The sequence below is a fragment of the Sinocyclocheilus grahami genome, unplaced genomic scaffold, assembly GCF_001515645.1.
Source record: "Sinocyclocheilus grahami isolate Dianchi unplaced genomic scaffold, SAMN03320097.WGS_v1.1 scaffold703.1, whole genome shotgun sequence".
NCBI classification, from domain to species: domain Eukaryota; kingdom Metazoa; phylum Chordata; class Actinopteri; order Cypriniformes; family Cyprinidae; genus Sinocyclocheilus; species Sinocyclocheilus grahami.
The window spans coordinates 306,643-318,728 of record NW_015505882.1 but is presented as its reverse complement, the minus strand read 5'-3'; the positions used below and the strand labels follow the sequence as shown (position 1 = coordinate 318,728).

Below are 12,086 nucleotides of genomic sequence, written 5' to 3'. Positions count from 1 at the left end.
TTTTTTTTTTATTATTTTAAGGGGATTTTATGATACTAAATTATATTTATATTGTTATGATACATTTATTACCTGTTGACCATTTTTGAGCACAAATCTAAAAATTAAATATCTAACTTAAACTGTCGCAAATCTTGAATGCTTCGGAGCACAAACTTACGTTTGTTTTTAGAGAAGACACTTGGTAGATTATTGCTGAAGTGAAAAGTTTAAAAAGTGAAAAAAAAAAACTTTATGAAAAATGCACAAAAATACTATTTTTTACCCTAAAACGGAGTGAAAAACCAAAGCCATAAACCTAAAGTTTTCTTCCAGATTTGAGGTTGATCTCAAAAAAAAAAAAAAAGAGCTTTCAGTTATGGCACTTTTCCACTGCATGGTAAGGCTCACTTTTGGGGTTTTTTTAAGTTTTCTTCCAGATTTGAGGTTGATCTCAAAAAAAAAAAAAAGAGCTTTCAGTTATGGCACTTTTCCACTGCCTGGTAAGGCTCACTTTTGGGTTTTTTTCCCACTGTGTACAGTACCTAGTGCCACTTGTTTTAGTACCACCTTGAATTAAGGTTCCAAGCGAGCCGTACTGATACTAAAATGTGACGTGTGAACACTGCAGATCGGAGAGAATTGTCACTACCAGCGTCATTGGATTTGCGACAAGACACCAAACCTGCTAGATTTAAATAGCAACAGCCACCGCAGTATCATTTGTTCGCACTACTTTTTTAAACTGCTTTAAACAACCGTCGCACGCAACTTGAAAAAAGGAATGGCTGTATTGTGGTCAGTAGACGAGGTGGCGGCGCGACTATAACGATCAGTCTATAGTCCCACCCACTTTAAAGTGGTACTAATGTGCAGTGGAAAAGCAAACCGAGCCGAGTCGTACCACACAGTGGATAAGTGCCATTAGATTTTGTTTTGGTGCAGTACCAAACATTTCCACTAGATGAAATTCACTTCCCATTAATTTCCCATGTGTCATTTTTTACTTTTTTTTTCTGGACCATTTAACCTTTTCAAATCATGTCCATACTTTTTTTGCATTGTGCCAAAACCTTTACCAAGTTTCATGTCATTCTGATTAATTACGAAATTCTTAAATATTTTTTGGTCAAAAACGACCAAACAGTGCCACAGTGTTAAAGGTTTTCAGTTTAGTCAGTGCAATTTTGGTGAATCCCATTAGATTCAGTTTGGAGCACAACATAACAATCATACCCAGAATTTGAACATAATACGGTTATCATCAATAACACTATACTGGGACAGCCCTTCATTTCAGTGCATTATGAGCATGAGTGTGACCTGCTGAAACTGTGGAGAGGTCAGTGTGTTCTGGATCTCTTCTGCGCTCTGCGGGAGCGATTCTCCTGACGGCAGGTATGGCAGCAGTCTCTGCTGCACTTCAGAGTTAGCCAGAATAGGAGCCATGACATCAGGGGTCAACACACTCGCCAAGTCCACTGCAGAGGAGCAATGGACAACGTATTAAAGGATGGGAAAAGTGGGTGAAAATCGCATCAGAGGTACATCAGTTGTCAGTCTCTCACCTCCCGGCCCCTCTGCAGCCATGGCAGGCACGTTCATGGTGGCCAGGATGCTCTGGAGGTCACTCAGCTGGATGGGCTGCGTGCTGGAGGGGGGTCCCGCAGGCATGGAGGGAGTCTGGGCAGCAGGGGTGGTGGGGGTCACCGTGGGCGAGCTGGTGGAGGTAGCAGCAGGGGTTACAGGTGTGGTGGGTGCCTGGGTGGAGCTGAGGCGGGCGGCCGATCCAGAGGAAGGAGTGGCTGCTGCTGATTGGCTGCGGGAGCTGTGTGTACAGGAGAGGGATAATAAATAAAATATGTTATTATATTAAGATGTGTGAACGCAACACCAAAAATAAGCATAGAGAAATCAAAAGACGTACCTCGAGGTGGAGCTGCTGGTAGCAGGACCTCCACTGCCCAACAGACCGGCCTCTAATTAAGAGATAAAATGCAGCTGCAAATGTTTTACGAAATACACATAATAATATATGTTCCAATACAACATGCAGCTTTTTATATTTCACTACCAAATTATATGTAATATGCATGCATTAACATGCATTAAGTTGCCAGTTCCTGAACCTAATGAATGATGTGATATGCTTAGTGGATTTAGTGAGAGCTTTAGCATTTTTCAGACCTTGGACAGTCCCCGTGCAGTTTGAGCTTGAAAATGTTTTAAAATAAAAATTATTATTAATGCAAGTAAATAAATAAATAAATGCGCACCTTAAATACCTTCAAATATTTATCCAGTTAAATAGAGTGACAAATGAAAAAGAGTGACTAAGATTTTTGGTATCTAACCATCATAGCTGCTAAATGTATTCAGCAAACACAGATGTTTTTTTTGTTGTTGGCTGTGATAAGTCTATTCCACTGCATTTGAGAAATCTATTTTGACATTTCTGATTTTTTTGGCCCGTCTGTTGCTATGGTTATCACTATATCAATCATCACAATTTTAGTAATGATTCACAATCATATTAGTGGACTCACTCCCAAAGCTTTTAATCAAACTGCTAAGGAATTCTATATAGAAAGCAAGCAAGAGCGCTCTCTTTATAAATCACAGAAGCTGTCAATCACTTCAGTTCAGCATGAGCTCATACTCTACACTCCTGCAGCTGACTACACTGCACCTCTCTACCTCATATCTTCACTATTTATTAGTTCAAATCAAAGGACCCGCAAGTGTAGAACTCAGTCAGTAGCTGGGTTTCCATCCAAAGTTGCACATTTAACTTGTGCACAAAATTGGAATATCACATAAAACATTTGCGAATAAGCACCGTTTCCATCTAACGAGTCAAAGAGAACTAAATCGTCACTTCCTGATAAACTGGCACTACATATCACTAAGAAATGTATGAGAAGCCACCGAATATAATAATTTTCATATATAATAAATGACTTGCGTCACAAGCGAGCAGACGAAACACAATAAATGCGGTCATTGCTTTTGCAGTTGTGTTCTGGGAGGCAATTATACAGAAATACTTTGATGACAGACTTTGCTTGGGCATTTTAGAATGACCTTAACAATATTTCAGATGCTGTGCAACGAGATCGGTCCGCTGGTTAGTCAGGTTATGCGCAAAGTCACATGACTTTTTTTTGATGCGCATGGAGGAATTTATTCGCAAAATGTGTTTCCATCTCCCATTAACCATTTTTCACACAAGTCAAAAACCACCTCAAGCGAGCGTAAAATTTTTTGTGAATTAAGGGAATTTTTTTCTCTCTATATTTGGCGTTTCCATCACTCGTTTCTGATGCGATACTTCAAAATACGCATAAAAGCAGAGTGATGGAAACATAGCTAGTAAACGCATTCAGCATTCTGAGCAGATTGATTAACCTAAACACCTTTGATTGGCTATGATGCGGAACACTTCACAAATATTTTGTAAATAGAAATATTTCCCTTTGAAAATAGAAACCCAGAGTATGTACACCATATTTACTGGTAGTGCAGAAAGGCCCCAAACCTAGTTTCACAAACTAATTGGAGATGTGAGAATCACAAAAAATGTATGGATACAAAACAGACATTTTTATCTGAAAAGTGTCAAGTATGCATCCCTGACTCATGTATAAAAGCTCTCAAGTGGTCAAGACTGCACATGTGGGTATTGGGTCAGGCCCAAAGACGTTCTCCATCTATGGCAACCATATCACCCTGTAGCCCAAGACTGGTTACCCACTGAAGCTAAGCAGGGCTGAGCCTGGTCAGTACCTGGATGGGAGACCTCCTGGGAAAACTAGATTGCTGCTGGAAGAGGTGTTAGTGTGGCCAGCAGGGTGTGGTCTGTGTGGGTCCTAACACCCCAATATAGTGACGGGGACACTATACTGTCAACAAGCACCGTCCTTCAGATGAAACGTTAAACCGAGGTCCTGACTCTCTGTGGTCATTAAAAAAATCCCAGGATGTCTTTCGAAAAGACTAGAGGTGTGACCTTGGCATCCTGGCCAAATTTGCCCATTGGCCTCTGACCATCATGGCCTCCTAACCATCCCCATATCTGCTGAGTGGCTTCATCACTCTGTCTCCTCTCCACCAGTAAGCTGGTGTGTGTGGTGGGCGTTCTGGCGCACTATGGCTGCCGTCGCATCATCCAGGTGGATGCTGCACACTGGTGGTGGATGAGGAGATACCCCCTGACAATGTAAAGCGCTTTGAGTGCCTAGAAAAGCGCTATATAATGGTGCTTTTCCACTGCGTGGTACAACTCGGCTCGGTTTGCGTTTCCACTGCAGTTCAGTACCGCTTTAGAGTGGGCGGGATTATTCACATGTCGTTATAGTTGCGCCGCCTCTACTACCACGACTGCTAAAAAACGTTTTCATTCCGCGTCGCCCCATCAAGCTCTCGCTGGATCCGCTCCTCTGCTATCAACCAGAGGAACGTCTGTTCTTCCTCAACAGGGGGAACAGCCACTTTTTGGTTGTTAAAAAAGGTGCGCTCGTTCAAAACAGTTGCGTTCGATCCTTCGCTGGCTGTGCTGATTTAAATCTAGCGCTTCTTTTGTGTTTGTGATGCAAAGTTCAGTGATGCAGGTAGTGACGATTCTCTCTGGCCAATCCGTGATCAGCAGAGTTTACTCGTCCCGTTTTGGTAACAGTACGGTTCGCTTGGAACCCCAACCAAGGTGGTACTAAAAAAAAGTACCAGGTATCAGGTACTGTACCCAGTGGAAAACCCCCCCAAAAGTGAACCGTACCAAGCCGTACCGTGCCGTACCGTGCAGTGGAAAAGCACCACAAGTGTAATGAATTATTATTATTATTATCTTCTATCACTCACCACCAAGAGCAGAGAGTTCATGGCTACCACCTCCTCCACTGCCCAGAGCCCCTGGAATGGGGGGGTTGTTCAGGTATTCGTTGACTTTGCGACAGTACTCCTCATCTTTATCTGTTTTCGGCTCCTTTAGAGAGATGCGAGAGATGGAACAGCAAGCACAAACGTGACGACAGCTGATCGGGTATCACAGTCCCCTCCGAGTGCATCATTTCATTATATTCTGACAAAGCAAATCTGAAATGCTGCGTCGCAAAAAACGCTACAATCTTTTACTCACCTGCATCCAAAAGAACAGCCTTTTAGAGCCGGCCTTGAATTTCAGCACATACACGCGTCCTGTAGTGCACTGGTTCACCCGCTTAAACTCGCAGTCATCCGGGAATATTATCAGATCCTGAAACACAAAATCAAGACTTCGATATCCATATAAAACATCACCGGTTGCATGCTAAACAGTAAACAGCCCTCACATCCTCCACATTTCCAGAGGTCCTGTCCTTCCAGCAGAAGTGGATGAGCGAGTCGTCCGTCTGCTGGATGTAGACGGTGCCTTTGCGCTTGTCCGGGGTCACTGTGCTGCTCTTCAGGGTCATTTTACCGGCCCTGAACTCAACCAGATATTTACTGGACGAGCTGCGGGAGCCAGACGCCAGGCTGGGGAACAGAGCTCCAGATGACATCCTCACTGCTGGACACACAATACAAACAGTTAAAACACACAGCATCATTTTAAGCCATTTCTGAATTCATAAAAAAGCAGGTTTTATCAGAGCTCAGTGCTCATCTTCAGCACATAGCTGATAAACAACATGAAGCTTAAAGATGTGAGCACAGTTACTCAGCAAGATTTATCAGCACTCCAGCTGGCTTCAAAAGACAGCAGCTGGCTTGTATTTGTACAAATATATTATTTTACATATTAGCTTAATATATACTATAGTACGACAATTACCACAGTTTCACCCCCAGGCTGAAAATGTAATCATATTTTCATTGTTTGGTTCACTCAATTAGCATTAGCTGCCATTTAAACACCTCACGCTCAACATGACTGCGCATTTTGTTTCCGATGCATATTTAAACAGATCTCGCCGCTATAAATCCGATAATAACATATTGTAACAAAAGCACATCATACCGGTGGAGAAGTCTGGTCTTTCGTGGGGTTTCCAGCAGCAGATATGGGTCTTTAAGGGACACTCGCTGAAGAGTTGCAGACAGACTGGCGAAGAGTGGCACGAGACTTCCTGTATCCTGGTAGCCGCGTTCCTATTGGTCACGTTCGTGCGTAAGGCTGTATTTGATTGGCTGAATGACATGTCATTCTTTGCATGCAGCAACTGCTGTGTCATTGAGTGCAGACAGAGCCGCGCTCTTTTCATGCACTCACCTAATGATTAGTGCAATGTCATATTTTCATTGAACAATCTTTAAGGAAACGGTTTCTACCGTTTGTAGCACTTTCACATGAGGTTATAATGTTGGTCAAGTTTATTTGCACAAAAACGCAGTATGATTGAGTTTTCACGATTGAGAACAAAATGTACAAATTTCTCAAGCACAAATATGAACTCCACGGCGAATAAAAAAAAAATAGATTCTCTTTTGTCAAAATCAAACTTAAGCCTCATTCGCATCATGACACAAAACCTAACAAAAACTAATTTACTCCACTGCCTAGACCAATTAAAAACCATTACAAAAGCTTCTTGTATATTGAGTTCCAGTTAGTGTGTACAAAACCACATGAGTGCAATACATTTATACCATGCTTTACATTCAGCATTGCCATCGAAATAAAACACCTTTTTAATCGCACATCAATAGCAACATTCAGCCTAATACAATATAAAACATTATAAACCACAAAGACTTTTTCACAACACTATTGATATCCAGCTAGTAGTGCAGAATTCCTGCTTTTAAAGGAATGAAACGGAGAGGTTATCAATGCAATTTATTTTATTCCAAAAGAATCCACGTTCAAACTAAAATTTCAATTAGTAGAATTGATTCTCACCAGAATGGCATCCCCTTTAACTCCGTTCAAAAATGAAGTATAACACTCATCTCACAGAGAAAATACCTTACGACACCATGATCAAAAAGAAAATTCAATACTATAAACATAAAGCATTGCACAAAATAAGGAGCGATGTGCTTATGATTGCTAGAAATCTATGTGCAGCATCTTGGAGCATACAGACATTCGTAGATTGAAAATATGACATCCAGTGAAGAGGAACACTTAGTCATTCCACTTACACAATAAACTGACACAAAGCCGCATAAAATAAAATCTAGTTTAATTGTGGAATATTAGTTTTATAACGCTATTTTTCAAATAATCAAAATGTACAAAATGAAGGAAAAGATACAATACAGGATGCAAAACAAGTAGTGTACTGAATGTGATGTGTGTGTCTAACAGATGCTGAATCGATTTTGACATTCTTGTTGATGTTTAGTACTTAGAAAGATGGTTAGAAAATTAAATAAAATGTCTAACATATTCAAATAAATCTTAAAACACCTTTAAGTGGGAAACAAACAGCTCAAGATGAAGTACTAGTGACTCACAGATGTGTTCAAAATCAGGCACTGTGGGAAACCAAACACGTTTGTGTACTTGAGAAGAGCAACAATGATTGCATCGGTGTGCTTCAAACCCACTCATCTGACCTGTACGCTTCAGATCATCTCTACATGAAAAGAATCGCTTTTATGATGAATGAGTATATGATTGGTTGTCAAATACTTTTCATGGCATCTACAGGCAGGAAATATTCTCTCAAATATTTACGCTTACATAAGCTGCCATTCTGTACGTTCATTAAGACTGAAATATTATGTGGGGTTTGAGCAGTTTGATGGGTTGCATAGATTTTGTCCCGTTTCTCAAATACACAGTGTACATGTCTATGTTTGAGAACGGTGATAACAGATGCAAATGCTGATGGATAAAACAACCCAAGACGCCCTACTTTTCATAAAACAAATTCAATGGATAGTGCTTGAGGAACAATTTAGTGTGACACCAATACATTATAACACCTGTGAAATATGAAAATGTGCATTTACAGTATGTCAACAAAGCCTTATTAAACAACAGATTAATGTCGGTACAATCAGCCTATTTTACATCCCATGAGTCTCTGCGGAAACCACGAAGTGAAAGGAAAAAAGAAAAACAGCTTTGAGGCCATTTTTAAAATGCATGATGAGGCTATTTTACGTAAAGCTTAATCTGAAAATCCAAACGGCAAAATATTGTACCATTTAAAACAAACGCTATGGCTTTTTACATTAACTGCCACAAGCGCACACACATCTACACGCACCCACAGTTCATTATTAACATTCATCATCATTCACGAAACATTACGTCGTTATTTCATTAATGCTTGATCACCTTCACGCTCAAACATCTGGAATTAGTTTTCATATGTTAAACGCCTACTGTACATGGAAAACGGCCAGAGCACTTCAGAGTCACATTTTATTGGTGATATAACTACATCTTTATCAAGCTCCAGCATCACTGACAGTGAACAAACTGGAGCTTGATGAGGGGTTTGTACGTTCAAAGGCAGAAAAAGGCAAACTGGTTCTTCTACTGCTGTTTTGACGCTTTCCTCCATTGATAAAACCCAAAGGGCTGATGGGACGTGAGAGAAGATGCTTCCAAAGGACAAAAGCACAATCATAAACGCAAGTGCTGAAGACGGAGGCAGCTCAATATTAATGAGAGCATAAGCGCTATCATTTTCGGTTGGATACGATATGGTGCATTGTGTAGAGGATTGGTGTAGACGGGGAGGGAGAGAGAGAGAGAGAGAGAGAGAGAGAGGGAGGAAGGAGGTGACAAAACCTCTGCCCTTTGAACTTGCACCTCTTCATCAGTAGATATCAGGACAGTCTGTGTATTTCCTATCAAAGTAGCCACCAGTGTACAGCCAGTCCTGTGATCCTGTGTACGGATTTGTGCCTAACTGAAACCACCTAAAAACAGTAGGAGAGGTTAAAAATATTGCATAAATAAAGCACACACACACACACAAAGCAAGCAGTAAAAACAGTGCAAAACTAACCTAGTCGACCACTCTTCATCATCTTTGGCCCGCTCTTTACGAGCTGCTCTCTGCTTCTCTTCCAGTCTCTCCTTTTCACTGCTAGCTTCATCTGCACAAAGAAAGTCAATGAAATCAAATGTTAGTCTTTAGCATGTATGAACAGCAGGGAGCGCTGTAGGGCTGCCGTTCATTACCAATGTTGCCGTTCTCCATGGCTCTGATGTCAGGCCGCAGGCGGCAGTCTGTTGGTGCCAGCACTCCTTCCATGCCAGGCTCCAGCTCATTCAGCGTCATGGCAAAATTAGTGAAGTTATACATCTAGAAGTGAATAGAAGGGGTTTAAAATCAGGTAGACCACCATTACTACACTACCGTTTAAGAGATTGGTGTCAGCAAAACTTTTGGTCTGTAAGAAATTAATACTTTTATACCGTAAGGATGTGTTAAATTGATCAAAAGCAACAGAAAAGATATTCATAATGTCACAGAAGATTTTCATTTTAAATAATTGCTGTTCTTTTGAACGTTCTATTCAAAGAATCCTGAAAAAAACATGCATCACAGTTTCAACATTGATAAATGTTTCTTAAGCAAATCAGCATATTAGAATGATTTCTGAAGGGCCATGTGATACTGAAGACTGGAGTAATAATGCTGAAAATTCAGCTTTACATCACAGGAATAAATTACACTTTAAATTCATTCAAACAGAAACATTTATTTTAAATTAAAATATTATTTCACAGTTCTTACAGTAAAACTTTTGATCAAAGAACCCAGTCTTAGTGAGCATTAGAGACATTAAAAAAATGATGAAAAATGATCACACCAACCCCAAACTTTTGAACGGTAATGCATTTCATCTTTAAGAAATCATCAGTTTGTTTACGAGTTTGTTTTGTGCATTCAGGTTACTGCACATTAACATAACAGTGATCACAGTGTGTACCTCTGCTGAATGAGGTGGTCTCGATGATATTCTCCATAATAATGTGCTACCAGGAATCACGGCCACAGTCTCCTGTACATCAGGCATTTCATCTGCATCCTCGTTGATGGCTTCTGGCTCCTCCTTTTGGTGAAAGTACATAGTTTAAACACTCAGACAGAACAATAACATTCCCTAAATGCTTTAATTTTTATTATTCACACAATACCCAGTATTCAGAAAAAGCATAAACGCAAGACAAGATATCAAATCAAGTGGCATCTCCAGAATATCTATTGTTATACCATTTAAAATGTTCTTTTTGAGAAAGGTTTGGCTTGAAAAGTGAGCTTGGGATTTCTTTAAAACAAATGTCACTTGGTTACTTAGTTTCTTGTGCAAAACACAAAAGATGATATTTTGAAAAATGTTCGTAACCAAAAAGTTTGGGTGGCCATTCACTTCTATCCTGTGAACAAATACACTGAGACATTTCTCAAAATATCTTCTTTTATGTTCCACAGAAGATGAATTGTCAATTAAGCTCCCACACCGAGAGACGTGACGTCTGTTAAATATAGCAATACACTGGGTGTGTTGTCATGTAATGGGACACGTGTTAAAATAAACAAATGAACTGACAAAAGCCTGAACAGAGGCAAAGGACTAAGGCATGATGAGTATTTTAACACACCTGCTCTCTCTACACCTACACACAGCTCTTCTGTACATACAGAAGCACATATTTAAACCACACACCAATACAAACAGTTCAATAACCCTAAAACAACACTCCATTATTCTGTGCATGAATCACAACAGACAGTCTAAGATGTCTACACCTCTTAATGATACTAGTCTACATCTTTCTCTTTGTTAGCTTAACATGAACACACAGAGAGCTTTGCTTTAGTTTTAAAAAGATAAAGAGCTCAGTTAATGGAAGCATTAGCAGTCAGGGAAAGAAGCAGCATGAGTGGTCAACTATTAGCTTTGCTATCATCTTTCACACCTGTTTCTGTTTTCGAGTGTCCGTCGTTCCCTTCTTCTCGAGCTTCCGATGGGCCTCGTACAGCTGCGGGTCGATGCTCCACATACACTCTGTCCATTTCCCATAGATCACACAGCACTTCTTCTTACTGCACGTGACACACAGAGGAAAGAACAGAAAACATGTATTAATTCAATAAAGAAAAATAAAGAAACAGGAATGTCTCTTAAATCCATTGAAACGTTGGCATGCTAGTTATTAGCTAGCAAGCTTATTTCACAAACTAGCATTTACACAAAAAGAAATATCTGTTCACCGGTAAGTGGACGGCTCATCAATTTATAAGGTTTTCAGGATCTAGGAACATGAACTCGCTGTAGATATTTTGAGTCAGATTCTCATTTTCTCCATTCAGCTTACTTCTAGTTGACTTTATTATTGATGTGTGTGGACAAGGTGTCGAAAATAATTCTGATCGCCCCCATGCTCTTGATGCCATCATGATGTATATTTATTATTCATGAATTATAATGTAGTTAGACTGAATATCGACTAGTCTTTGGCTAACAGAGGATAGTGACATTTTTGTTTTTTTAACCTTAGTTAAGAGATGAGCTGAAGCTAATTTTGGTTTATATCATAAAGAAATTAATATTACATTGGTCAATGTTGTTGTATTTTCTTTGTATCTTCTATGCATATTTCTATGTACAGTGCACAGCATAAATGAGTACACCCCCTCTAAAACTTAACAAATTCAGTAATTACTCGTTACTTAGAAGACATGTTAGGGTTCTTTGGAGATGTAATGTTCCAACAAGCCTGCTTGATCAATTACCAAAGAAGAATGCCAAAATTATTCAGCAAAATAAGATTTTCTTATCAAAGTGATACAATTTTGTGTTGCAAAAATGAGTACACCCTCCTGAAAGTTACTAACTTAAAAAAAATAAATAAATAAAATAAAAAAAGTGTATAGGTTTAAGGCTATTTTTGATCAACAGGTAAGTCTATTGAACCAAAACTTTTAAAGACAAGTAATTTCCTGACAATTAAAAGTGTTATATAGCCCACTAAATCATTCTCAGACTTAATGCTGGCAGCAGTGGAACCACTCGGGAGAGAACTGCCAGGTGACTTATTTATTAGCATAAAAAGAGGACAATGGTACAAGAGGAAAACCAAATTATTGTTTAAGTGTGAAAAATATAGCAGAAGTAGCACCAACATTCAAAAACAATGGACTTGTGATAAGGCT

General features: G+C 39.6%; 2 protein-coding genes across 3 annotated transcripts in view; both read right to left on the bottom strand.

The window, feature by feature from the left end:
- The window catches only part of adrm1 (ADRM1 26S proteasome ubiquitin receptor), a 17,450-nt gene extending 11,348 nt beyond the window's left edge, over positions 1-6,102 (bottom strand). The window contains exons 1-7 of the mRNA XM_016243861.1: positions 5,975-6,102; positions 5,307-5,524; positions 5,114-5,230; positions 4,837-4,960; positions 1,907-1,958; positions 1,548-1,807; positions 1,303-1,460 (exon numbers count right to left, since the gene is read on the bottom strand). Of these exons, the coding sequence (XP_016099347.1) occupies positions 1,303-1,460; positions 1,548-1,807; positions 1,907-1,958; positions 4,837-4,960; positions 5,114-5,230; positions 5,307-5,516 (921 nt within the window). The 5' untranslated portion in view covers positions 5,517-5,524; positions 5,975-6,102. The remainder of the gene's footprint in view (positions 1-1,302; positions 1,461-1,547; positions 1,808-1,906; positions 1,959-4,836; positions 4,961-5,113; positions 5,231-5,306; positions 5,525-5,974) is intronic.
- Positions 6,103-7,125: 1,023 nt separating this feature from the next.
- osbpl2b (oxysterol binding protein-like 2b) overlaps positions 7,126-12,086 on the bottom strand; it is a 23,199-nt gene continuing 18,238 nt past the window's right edge. For both annotated transcript variants that reach the window (XM_016243876.1, XM_016243875.1), the window contains exons 10-14: positions 10,850-10,976; positions 9,859-9,981; positions 9,104-9,227; positions 8,928-9,018; positions 7,126-8,838 (exon numbers count right to left, since the gene is read on the bottom strand). In XM_016243876.1, coding sequence (XP_016099362.1) covers positions 8,736-8,838; positions 8,928-9,018; positions 9,104-9,227; positions 9,859-9,981; positions 10,850-10,976 — 568 coding nt within the window. In that variant the 3' untranslated portion in view covers positions 7,126-8,735. The remainder of the gene's footprint in view (positions 8,839-8,927; positions 9,019-9,103; positions 9,228-9,858; positions 9,982-10,849; positions 10,977-12,086) is intronic.